At 43.7% G+C, this 18,027-nt stretch overlaps 1 protein-coding gene across 29 annotated transcripts in view; it reads left to right on the top strand.

Moving 5' to 3' along the window:
- DST (dystonin) overlaps nt 1–18,027 on the top strand; it is a 514,523-nt gene that overhangs the window by 375,732 nt on the left and 120,764 nt on the right. For all 29 annotated transcript variants that reach the window (XM_024983983.2, XM_024983991.2, XM_024983988.2 and 26 more), the window contains 4 exons: nt 1,824–2,000; nt 7,135–7,258; nt 13,520–13,728; nt 15,132–15,449. In XM_024983983.2, coding sequence (XP_024839751.1) covers nt 1,824–2,000; nt 7,135–7,258; nt 13,520–13,728; nt 15,132–15,449 — 828 coding nt within the window. The remainder of the gene's footprint in view (nt 1–1,823; nt 2,001–7,134; nt 7,259–13,519; nt 13,729–15,131; nt 15,450–18,027) is intronic.

Genomic DNA, 18,027 nt, shown 5'->3' on the forward strand with positions numbered 1-18,027 from the left:
TTGCCGGGAGAAATAGCAATAACCTCAGATATGCAGATGACACCACCTTGATGGCCAAAGGCAAAGAAGAACTAAAGAGGCTCTTGATGAAAGTGAAAGAGGAGAGTGAAAAAGTTGGCTTAAAACTCAGCATTCAGAAAACTAAAATCATGTTTTTAGCATGTTTCTAGCATCTGGTCCCATGACTTCATGGCAAATAGATGGAGAAACAGTGGAAACAATGACTTTATTTTTGGGGCTCCGACATCAGTGCAAATGGTGACTGCAGCCATGAAACTAAAAGATGCTTGTTCCTTGGAAGAAAAGTTATGACCAACCTGCTGCTGCTGCTGCTAAGTCGCTTCAGTCGTGTCCGACTGTGTGTGACCCCATAGATGGCAGCCCACCAGGCTCCCCTGTCCCTGGGATTCTCCAGGCAAGAACACTGGAGTGGGTTGCCATTTCCTTCTCCAATGCATGAAAGTGAAAAGTGAAAGTGAAGTCGCTCTGTTGTGTCTGACCCTCAGTGACCCCATGGACTGCAGCCTTCCAGGCTCCTCCACCAATGGGATTTTCCAGGCAAATGGGTTGCCATTGCTTTCTCCTTATGACCAACCTAGACAGCATATTAAAAAGCAGAGACATTACTTTGCCAACAAAGGTCCGTCTAGTCAAAGCTATGGTTTTTTCAGTAGTCATGTATGGATGTGAGAGTTGAACCATAAAAAATGTTGAGTGACAAGAATTGATGCTTTTGACGTGTGGTGTTGGAGAAAATTCTTCTGGGTCCCTTGGACTGCAAGGAATCCAACCAGTCCATCCTAAAGGAGATCAGTCCTGGGTGTTCATTGGAAGGACTAATGCTGAAGCTGAAACTCCAATACTTTTGCTACTTGATGCGAAGAGCTGACTCATTTGAAAAGACCCTGATGCTGGGAAAGGTTGAAGGTGGGAGAAGAAGGGGACGACAGAGGATGAGATGTTTGGATGGCATCAGCGACTCAGTGGACATGAGTTTGAGTGAACTCTGGGAGTTGGTGGTGGACAGGGAGGCCTGGTGTGCTGCAGTGCATCGGGTGGCAAAGAGTCAAACACGATTGAGCAACTGAAATATAAACTGTAACTATAGAGTACTTTGCAGCCTCAAACTTGAGAAAGGAATCTTTGTCTCTTAAAATTCGCTTCACAAGTGTTTGCTTTACATGTATATTTGATTGGTATTATTTTAATACTGAGTGGCTAAGAGACAGTTTCCATTTCTATTATTCTTGTGGACCAGTAAGAGAATTTTGTTTAAAAACAGTGAAAGAAATAAAAAAGAGAAAACATGTCCCAGTTTAGAGTATAAACTGAACAGGTTGACCAGGCTGCATCCATGGCTTGCGGAGCATCATTGACTGTTGGCCTTTTCTTTTCCTGGTCTGGATTCTTCCCTCCTCGTGTTGATCAGTCTTGTGCAACATAGAGAAGTTGATCAGTCTTGTGCAACATGAAGCACAGGGACCATGTCTCTGTCTGATGTACACTCTACGCCTGGTGTGTCAACTCTGTGAGATGAGCCCCTCTGATGACTGACACTTAGGGCCTTCAGTCTAGCTGAAGACCCAGCCCTGTGCGTATGTTTTTGAACTGGCATAAATGTAATCTGTCGGCTCACGTTTAAGGTGACTTTCTGATTGGTTAGAGGAAGCACCTTCATATAAAGGAGAAGCTCTTTGCTCTGTAGGTGTCGCTCGCTGTGGTTGAAGTCTGGCGTCTTACAGGTGGCATGACTCCTAGGTCCTGAAGACTGTGTATAGAGGTAGCAGATTTTGATTCCCACTCTTCCTTTGTTTGATTCTCAGTGCAATGTCCTCGGGAATAACCTCAAAGACCTGGTGGATAAATACCAGCACTACGAAGACGCCTCGAGCGGGCTTCTCTCTGGGCTCCAGGCCTGTGAGGCCACAGCCAGCAGACACTTATCCGAGCCCATTGCCGTGGACCCTAAAAACCTGCAGCGGCAGCTGGAAGAGATGAAGGTAAGAGAAACGAGAGGGAGGGAGAGATCCAGCCCCGGGGTAGTCCCACAGGAAACCTTGCTTTCCCCCCACTTCTGTGATCCTGCCCACAGGGCAAGGGGAGAGGGGTTGGGAAGGTGTGCGTGTCCCTCCTCAGGACTCCTGACTTGGTCTTCCGATGTCTGTCCATTTCTCTTTCTTCTGCTCTGGTTTAGCTGGTCTGACACTGCTGTTGTGGTTTGTATCCACCACCTGCTCCTGCCCAGACACAGACCAGTGCTGCCCGGACTAGCTGTGGTCTTTACTCTCACTTATTTTGTTCATCATCTTTCTCCTTCGTTAGCTCTGAGGTCCGCAGGACTGACCCTTGGTCTGTTTTGTTCACTGCTGCGTGCCGGGGCCCTCATGGGTCCTCGGTGAGCGTTCACGAGTGGACGGGGTACGGGGGACTGTCACCGTCACACTCCACGTGGGTTCCTGTTGAGTTGCCCCCTGATTCACAGAGGTGCACAGTTCAGCTGTCACCTCGCCCACTTCTCAGAGAAGCCGCCTGCCCTTTTGAATGTGCAGGGTTGCTGGGGGACAGTGTAATTGTGGGGTCTCAGCCACACCCCCAGCGGCCCAGAGAGTCCAGCCCATTTCGTACATTTCAGGTATATTTTCAAATCTTCATGTTAAGGGGACAGAACTTTTGAAAAATTTTCTTCTCCTTTCATGTGACCAGTAATTCTGATTTTGAGGGGTGTCCCTGGTGGTTCAGGGTTAAGATTTCATGCTTCCACTGCAGGAGGCACAGGTTGGATGGCAGGTCAGGAGACTAGTATCCCACACGCCAGGCCATGAGGCCAAGAAAGGAAGAAAAAAAATTTGAGTTTGTAAGTTTCATTTCTTAAATCTCTCCTGTGTTTCCTCTTAGCAGGTGGATAGTAATAGATTATTCTCAGCTTGATAGAAAGTCAGCGTTAGTGCCAGTGAAACCACCGCCCTTCAGACTTGGTTCCATCTATTAGTTACAGAGTCGGAAATCACTGTTCTGTTAACGAGAGAAGCAGGTCCTCTACTGACTTCGCTGACCATTAGGTATTGCGTGAGGCCAGTGTCTTCCGGCAGGAGGAGTGCTGTGTTGTTCCCTGGAGTAAAGTGTGGCAGCTTAAAGCCATGGAGAGACAGGAGGGAGGGCCTGGGGCTAGAGGGCAGGGCCTGTGACTTCCCAGGCAGGGCTGACCCAGCGCTACCTGTGGCCCGAGCCAGGCCAGCCCCACGTGATGTAGCTTGCCAACGTCAGGGGTATGTTCTCAGTCCTAGGCTCGTGTGTGTGTGTGTGTGTGTGTGTGTGTTTCTCTCTTGCCCACAAGCCCGAGAATAGATCCATCTAAATGAAGTTTTCAGTCCCCACTGGATAACAGGTCCAAGGACAGTGTATGCTGGCAGAGGAAATGTTGTGACTTAAAGGCCATTATTTTAATAGGAAATGTCAGGAGCTGATGGTTATTAAGATTTCTGGTATTACATTTACTTAGGAAGTTAGGTATTTTTAGCATTAGAAACTATGTCAAACAGAAATAATACATTTTTAGTTAGGTCTATACTAACAAACTGATTACATCCTGTATAAAAGTAGTTTTAATATAACTAAAGGAAAAAAAAGTGAAATGAATGCTATAGCTTTTAAATGAAATAGAAACGTGGATTAATTCTAAAACCTAAAGACTTCCTTGGTTCGTACAGAGGAAGAAGACTCCTCTAGTCTTAAGGCAGCCAAAGAAGTAGAAAAAGAGGAACGTCTCCAAGGAGAATGAATTCCAGTTAAGCCACAGCATCATTTTAGAAAATAAATGTGTGACTAGAGTTTTTCCTGGCACATGGCCGTGTCTTCCTCACCGATGATCTCAACAGGTAGCGAGGATCTGTTTTTATGAGGACTAAGGAGTCTCCATTTCTTTCCTTTTACCAACAACGTCTTACAATCATTTGTCTTTTAACAATAATACAGGCACATGACTACTAGAAAATAATCAGTCTTTTCTACGTTTTCCATACTAACTTCTACTTATATTCTGTTGTATGATGAATGTAATTTGGGGCGCCCAGTGGGTTCATTTGAAATCTTTAGGCCAATAGCACATTGTTAGTAGTGTTATTTTTCAAATCACCATTGGCTGTCCTGTCAGCAGTCTGATACCACTGGGCTAGAATGCTGCTTTTCAAAGTCAGTGGACGAAATGAGATCTTAGGTTCCACGTGAAGCACAGAAAGACAAGACCCTGGGACCCAAGTAGAGGCCTGGGTTTGGAGCCAGGCATGGGACCGTGTCCCACGGATGACATTGACCTTCCAGGCTTGCTCTGATCTCAGGGAGGGTGACGAGTGTACGGAGATTTTTATGAGCTGGACACGTGCCCGTGGCTTTATAAACTTCACTCTTCTCTGGTCCAGGCTGGAAGCCAAGGTCGTCATCTTGCATCGTTCCCTGTCACAGATGCTGCTTTCATGCTTTAATTTAATCGAAGTCCATTAAAAACAACGTATGGCACCCATTTGAGACTTCAGTTTGCAGTCTTGTAGTGTTTTAAACTACTGCCGTGGCTAAATCAAAACCTGGTAACACGTTGTTGCTTAGTCACTAAGTCAGGTCCAACTCTGCGACCCCATGGACTGCAGCCTGCCAGGCGTCCCTGTCCTTCACTCTCTGTTGTCTGAGGGGCTCTCAAAAGTGTTCTCCAGCACCACAGTTCAAAAGCATCAATTCTTAGGCACTCAGCTTTCTTTATGATCCAGTTCTCACATCCACATGTGACTACCGGAAAAGCCATAGCTTTCACTTTATGGACCTTTGACAGCAAAGTTATGTCTCTGCCTTTTAATACGCTGTCTAGATTTGTCATAGCTTTTCTTCCAAGAAGCAAGAAATGCTTGCTTGCATTAAGAAATTAAATGCTTGCTTTAATTTCATGGCTGCAGTCACCATCCAGAGTGATTTTGGAGCCCAGGAAAGTAAAATCTGTCACTGTTTCCACTCTTTTCCCTTCTATTTGCCATAAAGTGATGGGACCTACCTTGTTAGGGACTGAAACCTATTGACTGTTTTGAACATAATTATGAAGAGAAAAGCTGTGGATGTTTTAAAGAGAATAGGTAAAGAAGAGATGCTTTTTTGTAATCTATTTTAAGTTTTAGGATGGTCGGTAGGGCCATCGTTGGTATAGGATATTTTTATAAAACCATGATCACTTTTACATAAATTCGTTCGTTCGGAGACATTTATATACTAGGTCAGCTATTAGATTTTGTGAAGATGCAAGGAGTTAAAACCCTGTCTCTGACTTTGGGGAACTCACATTCTAAAGAATACTCTTTTTGGAGGTACCTTTAAACTTGCTTCATTTCCTATTAACCTGTGTGAGGTGAGTAAGCTGTCTGTGTGGCTTAGACTTCAGTCCATTTTAGGTGAAGTTCCTGTTTTGAGAAACTTCTTACCGTTAATGGCAACTAAACCTGTGGGAGAATTTCCCAAAATGACCATTTGGATGCGGATTCTCTGGTCTCTTGGATCAACTTTAGGATCTGGTACTCAGATCACAGGTCCCAAGCTGGTCCTTTTTTGTCGAACCTTTGGACATATGTCCAGCTGCCTGTATTATCACAGCTTCTTGGATATGGGAGTTAATTGAGGAGATTTTTGCTACTGGCTTTAGGCATTTGCTTTTTGTTGTTGCTGTTGGAGGCTAAAATAGAAGAGGAGCTTTTAAAACCTTACACCTTATATCTTCATTTATTTACTTATGCACTTACTCATTTATTCCAGAAACTTCCATCAGTGCTATGTGACCAGCACTGGGTGAGGCAGTGGTAACGGAACTTGGACAGTATCAATTCCTAGTTCACACGGAGGTTCCAGTTTGATGGAAGAGACAGATCAATGCAGTGATATTCACAGGGCAAATCTGGGAGCTCCTCGGGGCGGTGTTCCAGGTTGGGGTGGGAAGAGACAGGGAGGCCCCCAGGCTGAATGTTCAAGGTAAGAGCCAAGCTCAGGGTTGCCTGCCAAGCTCAGTGTGTAGAGATGCTGGGGCCTTGGGTCCAGGAAGAGTGACTCTTTGAGGGATAGCTGTATCGTGGGCCACACCTGGAACCGGAGGTGGATAAAGATGAAACTGAAGATAGAACTGAGGAATAGATTTCCTTGGGCCATTGATAGAAAGTTCCAGTATCCCCTCTATTCTGAAGCATGAGGAAGCCATGAAAGATTTTCAGAGGTGAGTCATGAAGCCGGGTGTGTGTCTTCCATCAAACACACTGGGGACTGTATCGGGGGAGAGACTGGAGGGAGAGCGTGTGGTTAGGAGGCTTTTTCCAGTGAAGTAAGAGATCATCCTCCTGTGATTCAAAAATACAGAGCAGGAGCCCAAGTTTAAACAAAGGTGAAGAAGCTGAAATTGTCAGGGCTTGCTTCGTGGTTTGCAGATGGGAAGGAGGGGGAAGACACCACCTGGGGACCGTGCAGCCCAGGAGGAGGCCCGGAGCCACCCCTTCCCCAGACCCAGCCCGGCCCACCCCACGGAGGAGTCCTCCCCGCTCAGCTTTTCTTACTCATCTTTAGCAGTCACCACTTCCTGCCTTAGACCAGAAGACCCTGTGGCTAAGCTTTGTGTCTGTGTGGTCTTTGTATTTTTCATAAAAATTTCAAGCTTTTTTGAAATTGGTTAGATGTTAAATAACTTCTATTTCATTGATGGAAATGAATATGACTCAGAATTGAGTCAGGATGTGCTGAGAATCCGTAACTGTCTCCTTACCTGGAGTCTGAAACGGCCCCAAAGGTTTTTTGTTGCTTGTTTGTCTCTCATCTGTCTTTGTTTTCTGGAGGTTGTGGGGAACTTGGGCTGGGGGTGGAGTGTCTGAGGATGGGGAATGAGGCTGTTTATCGTGCGCAGATGCTGAGCGTTTATTCCGGGAGTGAATCTGGGTGATCCTAAGTGGCTGGTGGTTCCTAGTGCCACTTTATAATTGGCCTGATTCTCAGAATTCTGGTGTCAGTTTCTGCTAATGGCAAATCTCTGTCCGATTTCGCTTTGTCTTACCGTGCACCTTTTTTTCATGCTGCAAATCTGTTATTCAGTCCTACTGAGTATAATTGAGGCATTTGATTCTCCAGGCTCTGCAGGGACAGATATCAAGTCAGCAAGTGGCTGTAGAGAAACTGAAGAAAACAGCTGAAGTGTTGTTAGACTCCAGGGCATCTCTCCTTCCCGCCAAAAGTGACATCCAGAAAACGCTGGGTAAGTGTGCAGTGTCCCTGTGTCTGGTCTCGTGGGCGTGTTCTAAACAAAGGTCTCCTAATAGACACGGGGGCATCACTCGCTAGCACGTTCCCGTCACTTTCTCTCAGAAACGGCTCCTCCCAGTCTGAGCAAAGACCCGCCCCCTGTGGCAGGCGTCTTAGCGTCTTGGGAGTGGGGACTGGTCATGTGGTTTACAAAGAACATCCTTAAGTTTTAATTTAGACAATATAGCAAAACTTTTTAAAAACTTTTATATTATAGTTGATGAACAGTATTTTGTTAGTTTAAGGGGTACAGCAAAATCATTCAGTCATACATGTATCTATACTCTTTTTCAAATTCTTTTCTCATAGGTTAGTTATTAGAAAATACTGAGTAGAGTTCCCAGGGCTGTACAGTAGGTCCATGTGACTATGTACTTTCTGCCGGCAGTGTGTACTTTCTTGATCCCAAACTCCTAGTTTATTCCAACCCCCAGCATTTTCCGTTTAGTATCGTTTGTGTTGTGTGTCTGAGTCTGTTTCTGTTTTGTGAATAAGTTCATTTGTATCAGTATTTTTAGATTCCACATATAAATGACATCGTGTATTTGTCACTCTGTGTCTGACTTCGCTCACTATGATAATCTCTGGGTCCATCCGTGTTGGTGCAGATGGCATTACCCTGTTCTTTTTATGGCTGAGTAATCCTCCACTGTATAGATGTTTTGATGCTACATCTTCTTTATCCGTTCATCTGTCAATGGACGTTTAGGTTGTCTCCATGTCTTGGCTAACGTAAGTAGTCCTGCTCTGCACATTGGGGTGCGTGCATGTTTTCGAATTATGGTTTTCTCTGGATATATACTCAGGAATGGGATTGCTGGATCATACGGTAACTCTATTTTTGGTTTTTGTGAGGAACTATTCTCCCCAGTGACTGTACCAAATTATATTTGCACCAGCAGTGTATGAGGGTTTCCTTTTCTCCACAACCTTGCCAGTGTTTTATTGTCTGTGGACTTTTTGGTGATGGCCATTCTGACCAGTGTGAGGTGATACTTCATTGTGGTTTTCATTTATATTTCTCTAATAATTAGTGATGTTGAGCATCTTCTCATGTGATTGTTGGCCATCTGTATGTCTTCTTTAGGGGAATGTCTATTTAGATCTGCCCATTTTTTGATGGAGTTGCTAGTTTTTCTGATACTCAGCTGCATAAACTGTATATTTTAGAGATGACCCCCTTGTCAGTTGCTTCATTTGCAAATATTTCATCCCATTCTGTGGGTTGTCTTTTCGTTGTGTTTATGGTTTCCTTTGCTGTGCAAAAGCTTTTAAGTTTAATTAGGTCCCAGTTGTTTATTTTTGTTTTTGTCTCCGTTACTGTAGGCAGTGGATCCAAAAAGACACTGCTGCGATTTATTTCACAGGCTCTGCCTGTGTTTTCTTCTTAGAGTTTTATTGTATCCAGCCTTACATTTAGGTTTTTTAAAAAACTCCATTTTATATTTTAGTTGATTAAAAAAGAAATAATGTGCAATGATCAGGGAAAGTAGACCCGAGCAAGATTCTTTTGGTTGTTGGGATTGGGCTGGGCTAGATTTTCAACCTGTGGCCAGGAGCAGAAGCTTGAGAAGTCTTGTCAGGGTGGGAGCTCGGTGATAAGAGGTTGAAATGTCCCCGCTTCTCCTCTCCTGGGGTCTTTCGTGATCCTGGAATCTGTTCAGTTACAGTCAGGCTTGTGCATCCTCTCACATTAGATGGTGACTTTCTTGAGAACAGAGCTGTTACGTTACCCTTGGTATCTACTCACAGTGTTTAGTTTAAATGCCCAGTGGATTATCAGTTAAGGTCACTTATTGTCCTACTGTATTTTTTGTTTTGACTTTGCTGCTTTTCCTGTATTTAATGTGTTGTTTGACATTATTAAGTATTTCTTGGTGTGAAAATTTCTTGGTGTTCAAGGTGGATTTAGAAAAGACAGAGGAACCAGAGATCAAATTGCCAACATCCTTTGGATCATAGAAAAAGCAAGAGAATTCCAGAAAAACATCTACTTTTGCTTTATTGACTACACCAAAGCCTTTGACTGTGTGGATCACAACACACTGTGGAAAATTCTTCAAGAGATGGGAATACCAGACACTTGACCTGCCTCCTGAGAAATCTGTATGCAGGTCAAGAAGCAACAGTTAGAACTGGACCTGGAACAACAGACTGGTTCCAGATAGGGAAAGGAGTCCGTCAAGGCTGTATATTGTCACCCTGCTTATTTAACTTCTATGCAGTGTGCATCATGAGAAATGCCAGGCTGGATGAAGCACAAGCTGGAATCAAGATTGCAGGGAGAAATATCAGTAACCTCAGATATGCAGATGACACAACCCTTATGGCAGAAAGTGAAGAACTAAAGAGCCTCTTGATGAAAGTGAAAGAAGAGAGTGAAAAAGTTGGCTTAAAACTCAACATTCAGAAAACGAAGATCATGGCATCTGGTCCTATCACTTCATGGCAAATAGATGGGAAAACAATGGAAACAGTGACAGACTTTATTTTGGGGGGCTCCAAAATCACTGCTGATGGTGACTGCAGCCATAAAACTAAAAGATGCTTGCTCCTGGGAGGAAAAGCTATGACCAACCTGGACAGCATATTCAAAAGCAGAGACAGTACTTTGCCAGCAAAGGTCATTCTAGTCGAAGCTATGGTTTTCCCAGTGGTCATGTATGGATGTGAGAGTTGGACCATAAAGAAAGCTGAGCGCCAAAGAATTGATGCTTTTAAACTCTGGTATTGGAGAAGACTCTTAAGAGTCCCTTGGGCTGCAAAGAGATCAAACCAGTCAATCCTAAAGGAAATTAGTCCTGAATATTCATTGGAAGGACTGATGCTGAAGCCGAAGCTCCAAAACTTTGGTCACCTGATGTGAAGAACTGACTCATTAGAAAAGACCCTGATGCTGGGAATGACTGAAGGCAGGAGGAGAAGGGGATGACAGAGGATGAGATGGTTGGATGGCATCACTGACTCAATGGACATGAGTTTGAGCAAGCTCCGGGAGTTGGTGATGGACAGGGAGGCCTGGCACATTTCAGTCCATGGGGCCGCAAAGTATCAGACACGACTGAGTGACTGAACTGGTGTGAAATAAAAATCCTAACACAGCAAATGATTAACAGACCTTTCACCACAACAGAGCTGGCATTAAAATCTGAACTGAAATTTTAGGTAAAGAGAAGGATGATATATATATATATATATGTATGTATATGGATGGATAACTGATATACTTTGCTGTACTGCAGAAAATAACACAACATTGTAAATTAACTATACTCCAATAAAAATGAATTTAAAAAATAAACCACTCTGTAGAAGACACACCTTTTTTGTTTTTTCAGGCGGTCAGAATCTTTTTACAAAAATGTTTTTTTCGGATGACTTGTTTCCAGCTGTATACAGTATGCTTCTTCTAACTTACAAGAAAAAATGTTTCATCTTATTTATGATTTTGTATTGAAAGAAGCAAGAACCCTGGAGGCAAAATATCAGTAATAATGACCATAACGACTGCATTGTTTGAAGAAAATGTAAAAGAAATATATGAAATTTTATACTTTTTCTGCTACAGTATTAATTTCACGGATTTAAACAGTGATGTAGTGCAGTTTCTTTATCAGCTTTTTAAATTGCAGTATAGTTGAATTGCAGCCTTGTATTAATTTCTGCTGTACAGCAGTGGTCCGGTTGTACCTGTATATGCATTCTTGTATAATGTTCTTTTCCTTTGTGGTTTATCACAGGACATTGAGCACAGTTCCCTGTGCCATGCAGCAGGACCGTGTTCTTTATCCATCCTGTGTACAAAAGCTTACGTGTGCTAACCGCCCCCGACTCCATCCTCCCTGACCCCCACTGCCTTGGCTGCCACCAGTTTGTTCTCGAGAGACAGTCACAATCTCCTGATCACACATTTTGTCCTGTACTTTTCAGCATCTGTATATATAGATACTCAGAGATGCATGTGTATTTATAAATTTCAGATGTTACTATCTTAACATGTACATTATGATTATACGACACAAAAAAAATGTAATATGTTCAAGTATAAGATCAAAATATGAGTGGACGTTACAACATGTTGCTCCTCTGTCCCAGGCACTGGTTACATTGGTAACCACTGCTGAGAGGACTTGGGTACAGGGGCTTGGGGGAGAAAAATGACTCTTATTATGTGTAATTCTGTGACTTGAAGAAGTACTTGGACATTTTCCCCATTGTTGCTGCTAAGTCGCTTCAGTCGTGTCCGACTCTGTGTGACCCCATTGACGGCAGCCCACCAGGCTCCCCCATCCATGGGATTCTCCAGGCAGGAACACTGGAGTGGGTTGCCACTTCCTTCTCCAATGTGTGAAAGTGAAAAGTGAAAGTGAAGTCGCTCAGTCGTGTCTGACTCTTAGCGACCCCATGGACTGCAGCCTACCAGGCTCCTCCGTCCATGGTATTTTCCAGGCAAGAGTACTGGAGTGGGGTGCCATTGCCTTCTCTGATTGTTAAGTGTACACAATTCACTTGCATTTGTTTAAAAATATGTGTTACATTATTTAACATATGTTACATTGTTTTAAGAGTAAAACTTCTCTCTCTGGCATAGTTTTCTAGGAATATGTGAAAGTATATTTAAGATATAGAGGAGTTTCTCTAAGATCTAGTTGACTTCTAAGAGAACCAACCACTTTACAAAGTAACATTCTAAAAGTAAATTTTGTTTGTATGTTTTTCTAGCATAATTTTTAGTTACTAAAATTAAGAATTTAGTGATATTTTATTACTAAGTCCAAAAGTAAACCACGCATTGATTAAAAAAAATTTTTAATTGTCGTATAGTTGATTTACAGTGTTGTGTGTGCTAAGTTTATTAAAATAGTGACCTTACTTGGGAAATCACTTACCATGGCTAAACAGACAGGATGTTGCCCTGGGGAAGCTGCCCACGTGAGAAATGGCCCACCTGCCAGTTGTGGCCTGCAGTTTGGGTGGCCTGCTCTGTGACTTCACAGAATCGTGAACTTGAACCTGCTGTGTCCTCCCCACCCCCTTCCCAGGGCCTTCTTAGTGTTTTCATAAAAGGAGCATGACTGACTCTCTAATTCATCCCAGCTTGACCTCTCAGTCAGGTGAAAACTTGTCAAACTGTTTTCTCATGATGTAGTGTTAGAACAAACAAAAATTATATGGAATATGTTCTGTGGGCCAAACATAAGAATATAAGGTCATAGTGTATAAATGATGGCATTCAGAAATCATTACAATTTTTTTCAGATTCTTGGACAGTAAGTGATAATTGATGATTGTTTTCCAGAGAGACAGGTTGTGGGGAGGAAAGGAGAGGGGAATACAGTAAAAACCATTGTTCTTTGAATTTCTCATTGGTCTGCAACATAGAATATAGGATGTTAAAATGTAGAGCTTTATATACGAATGAAAACTAGCCAGAAAGTTTTTTTTTAAGCGTCTTAAGTCTTCAGAATGGAAACTGATCTCATCTGATAGGTCAGCCTGTTTGTGTTTTTCCTTCCCTTTTTGTCTGCTATTAAATTTATCAGAGAAATTCAGTGTTAACCTTAGAAGTGTAATCTCAACCGCCTTCATTTAATGTGGATTTTCATTGTCTGTTTTCTATTAACATTTGCTTTTGCCACCTTCTATGTGTTTGAATCCTTTGCTTAGGATGCAAAGGATGACAGAACCTAAATGTCTATGTGTGTGTATGAGAGACAGCAAGAGAGACAGAGATTGAAATACTTTTTATGTGTAAAGGTGAATTCTGAATAAATCCTTGGAAGTGTGTTTTCCCTTGGAATTGGCTCTGTGCAGCTGTCGCCTCCCCCCCCACGTAGTTATGAAGTGTGGCTAATATGAAATGTCACATTGAGAAACCACCATGTACTCCAAAGATTGGCTATCTGGAACTCGTTCATTTCTCTGGGACAGTTCAAATGTTTATACATCCCCAAATCTCTTTTCCAATCCAGATGATGTACACACGTATACACTAGTCAAAAATCCCCGGCTTTTTATTTTCCACTGGGATCTTTGCTTTCTGTTTTCAGGTTTTGGTGGTGCTCTGATGGTGCAAATATGAATTTGCCACTTAAATCTTTTCTTCTTCTTCCAGTTCTAGTGTGGGAATTTTGTGAATCTCCTTAGCATATTCTGGAAAGGAATGGGGCAGAGAGCTCTTAGTGGTTGACGTTCCCTGATTCTTTTGGACTAGATGACATTGTCGGGAGGTACGATGACCTGTCTGCGTCTGTGAGTGAGCGGAACGAGAAGCTGCAGATGACGCTGACCCGCTCGCTGAGCGTGCAAGACGGCCTGGACGAGATGCTGCTCTGGATGGAGGGGGTGGAGCGCTGCCTGCAGGAGCCGTGCCAGCTGCCCTTGAGTTCCACCGCTCTGCAGGATGTCATCAGTAAAAGCATCGTAAGTGACTTCAAACAAGTAGACCACTATTCAGTGGGGGAAAAACAGTATCTCAGGTTATTTAAAAAGTGTGGATGCTTTCATGCTCTGCCCATCTCAAAGCATTTCACTCATCCTCGCTACACATTTTCATCCCTAAAATTCATATATCCTGGATTTTCCCATGTGCAGACATAAAATCTATATGTAAAGTGTTACTGTAACATTATCTTCTCTTTTATATATCCTCCTCAACATACAGTCTTGAGTTGTAAGCCTCATTCTAGATGGCAGAAAGCACAACCCTCTAATTTTCTTTAGGGAAAAACAGACTTATTTTTCCTGGGAACTTGAACCTGTGTACTGTTGGGTTCTCTGGCTAAAATAGCACTTGATATTGGGTATATTCAAAATAATTGTAGGAAAGTTACTAAGCGGGTAGATCTTAAAAGTTTTTATCACAAGAAAAAAAATTGTAACTAGGTGTGGTGATGGACGTTACCTAGACTTATTGTAGTGATCATTTAGCAATATTTCCAACTATCGAATGTTCATGTTATATGCGCATGTGAACTCAGTTGCTCAGTCCTATCTGACTCTTTGAGACCCATTGAATTGGAGCCCGCCAGGCTTCTCTGTTTGTGGGAGTTTTCAGGCAAGAATACTGGGTTGCCATTTCCTTCTCCAGGGGATCTTCCTGACCTAGCGATTGAACCCACATCTCCTGTGACTCCTGCACTGCAGGCGGATTCTTTACCTGCTGGGGCATCGGGGGAGCCCCATTATGTTGTCCAGCTGAAACTGACTTACTGTTTAACATTATTGTAACATAATGTTATATATGTCAGTTATATCTCAGTTAAAAATTATATTGAAAAAAGTGTAATGAGCTCCAAAGATGGGTAGATTTAAGATGATTTTAAGGCATAAAGAGATGTTTCCTGAGTACAGCAGCGTGCAAAGTAGTGCCTGCACAGTCACGTGTGCGAAGGAGCAGAGAGGGGCTGCTTGTACCTTTCCTGAGCGTCGCTCATGGCAGACGGCGTCTCACACGCTGGGCCCTGTTTGTTCGCCCGGCTTCAGCCCGCTGCCCAGGAGTTAATCAGATCAGTCTTGTCTGGCCTTCAGAAACCCAGCAGCGTGGCTAATCCCTGGGCTGCAGGAGATCCTGGGGTCGCAGAGTGGCAGCCACCTGCCGCGTCTCCAGGGCAGCCGGCCAGCTGTCTGCAGGCTCCGTGGTTGGCCGGGCGGGGGCGGGGGGTGGGGTGGGCTGGGGCTGGGGGACCCCGTCAGCTGGTCGGTCACTCCCGTTAGCTTCCTTAGTCACAGGTGGCTCAAGCTTCTGTTGTTGTGAATAGTAATCTTTACAAGTCTGTGACGTTATTTGTAAACATATTGGGCACATGGTCTTTGGTCCATTTCAGATGCTGGAGCAGGACATTGCAGGGCGGCAGAGCAGCATAAACGCCATGAATGAGAAAGTGAAGCGGTTCACAGAAACCACCGACCCATCCACCGCATCCTCGCTACAGGCCCGGATGAAGGACTTAGCCTTCCGGTTTTCAGAAGCAAGTCACAAACACAAGGAAAAACTTGCCCAGGTGGAGAAGCTCAAAACCAAAGTGGAGCGGTTTGAGAACCTCTCAGAGAAGCTCCACACGTTCTTAGAAGCCAAAACCCAGGCTCTCACTGAGGCAGATGTACCTGGGAAGGATGTTACTGAGCTGTCTCAGTTTATGCAGGTATGTCTTCCTTGGAACTCACAAGGCTGATCAAGTGTATCAGCAGCCAAGACAAGCGCATACATTTACGGGCAGAATTGCGATTAACAGGCATCATTTAAATTGCTGATGGATTGGAAAAGATCCGTGCTTTTCTCCTTTAAAAACTTCAGAGCCCGTCTCCTCCTTGAGGCCTCTGCTCATTGCCCAGAAGTGAACCCCATCTCTCATTTTCTGTATATCATAGATACCATGCATATCCTGTTCCAGAACTCAGAGTAGAACGTAGGGTGCACTTTTAAATTAAAGTTTACCGTGTTCTCTTTCAGACAGCCTGCCTGCATGTTGGTTTACACTTAGATCGTAGGCAGGATCGTTCTCTGACATTCTGAGTAGCGTCATTTGCGTCCATACCCACAACTTGGTGGAAAGCCCTTTGAAGATCTGGCAACATCCTATATATTGTTTTATTTTTCTTATTGAAGTCTAGTTCATTTACAGTGTTGTGTTAATTTCTGCTGTACAGCAAACTAAGTCAGTTTTATATGTGTGTGTGTGTTGTTGTTGTTCAGTCATCCAGTCAGATCTGTCTCTTTGCAACCCCATGACTACAGCACGCCAGACCTCCCTGTCCCTCACCATCTCCCAAAGTTTGCCCAAGTTCATGTCCATTGCATCGGTGATGCCGTCCAGCCATCTCATCCTCTGACACCCTCTTCTCCTTCTGCCCTCAGTCTTTCCCAGTATCAGGGACTTTTCCAGTGAGTCAGCTGTTTGCATCAGATGACCAAAACATGGGAGTTTCAACTTGAGCATCAGTCCTTCCAACAAGTGTTCAAGGTTGATCTCCCTTAAGATTGACTGATTTGATCTTGCAGCCCAAGGGACTCTCAGGAGTCTTCTCCAGCACCATAGTTCGAAGGCATCAGTTCTTTGGAGCTCTGACTTCTTTATGGTCCAGCTCTCACAATTGCACATGACCACTGGGAAGACCAAAGCCTTGACTATACAGACCTTTTTGGCAGAGTAATGTCTCTGCTTTCCAGCACACTCTCTAGGTTTGTCATAGCTTTCCTGCCAAAAAGCAAGCATTCTCTGATTTCATGGCTGCAGTCACCATCGTCAGTGATTTTAGAGCCCAGAAGAGAAAATCTGTCACTCTTTGCACTGTTTTTCCCCTCTATTTGCCATGAAGTGATGGGGCTGGATGCCATGATCTTTGTTTTTTGAATGTTGAGTTTTAAGGCAACTTTTTTGCTCTCCTCCTTCACCCTCATCAAGAGGTTCTTTAGTGCCTTTTCACTTTCCTCCTTTAGAGTGGTATCATCTGCGTATCTGAGGTTGTTGATGTTTCTCCTGCCTGTCTTGATTCCAGCTTGTAACGCATCTAGCCCAGCGTTTCTCCTGATGTGCTCAGCATATAAATTAAACAAACACAGTGACTATAGACAGCCTAGTTGCACTCCTTTCTTAATCTTGAACCAGCCAGCTGTTTCATACAGGGTTCTAACTGTTGCATCTTGACCTGAGTACAGATTTCTCAGGAGACAGGTCAGGTGGTCTGGTATTCCCATCTCTTGAAGAGCTTTCTACAGTTTATTATGATCCATACAATCAAATTCTTTGGCTTAATCAGTGAAACAGAAGTAGATGTTTTTCTGGAATTCCCTTGCTTTCTCTGTGATCCAGCAGATGTTGGCAATTTGATCTCTGGTCCCTCTTCCTTTTCTAAACCCAGCTTGGACATCTAGAAGTTCTTGGTTCACATAATGCTGAAACTTAGCATGCAAGATTTTAAGCATGATCTTACTAGCATGCGAGATGAGTGCAGTTGTCTGATGGTTAGCACATTCTTCAGTATTCTTGGGATGAGGATTGACCTTTTCCAGTCCTGTGGTCACTGCTGGGTCTTCCAGATTTTTGACATATTGAATGCAATACCTTGATGGCATCATCCTTCAGGGTTTTGAGCAGTTCTACTGGAATTCTGTTGCATCCACTAGCTTTGATAATAACAGTGCTTCCTAAGGCCCACATGGCTTCTTCACTTTTCAGAATGCCTGGCTCTCGGTGGCTGACCACACCATCGTGGTCATCCAGTTCATTTGGGTCTTTTTTACAGTTTTTCTGTGTGTTCTTTCCGTCTCTTCTTTATCTCTTCAGCGTCTGCTAGGTCTCTCCTCTTTATGTCCTTTATTGTGCATATCTTTGGATAAAATGATCCCTTGGTATCTCCGGTTCTCCTGAAGACTGCTGTTTTCTTCTAGTTTTATACACGGATCGTTGGAGAAGGCCCTCCCGTCTCTCTGTGCTGCTCTTTGGAAATCTGCGTTTAGTTGGATACACGCTTGCCTTTCTCCCTTGCTTTTCACTTCTCTTCTCCCTTTTGCTATTTGTGAGGCCTCCTCTGATAACCACTTTGCCTTTTTGCTTTTCTTTTTCTTTGGGATGGTTTTGTTTGCCCCTCCTGTACAATGTCACGGACCTCTGACCACAGTTCTTCAGGCACAGTGTTTACAAGTTCTGATCCCTCGAATCTGTTCTTTACCCCTGCTGCATATTCATAGGGGGTTTGATTTAAGTCATACCTGGCTGGCCT

The sequence above is a fragment of the Bos taurus genome, chromosome 23, assembly GCF_002263795.3.
Source record: "Bos taurus isolate L1 Dominette 01449 registration number 42190680 breed Hereford chromosome 23, ARS-UCD2.0, whole genome shotgun sequence".
NCBI classification, from domain to species: domain Eukaryota; kingdom Metazoa; phylum Chordata; class Mammalia; order Artiodactyla; family Bovidae; genus Bos; species Bos taurus.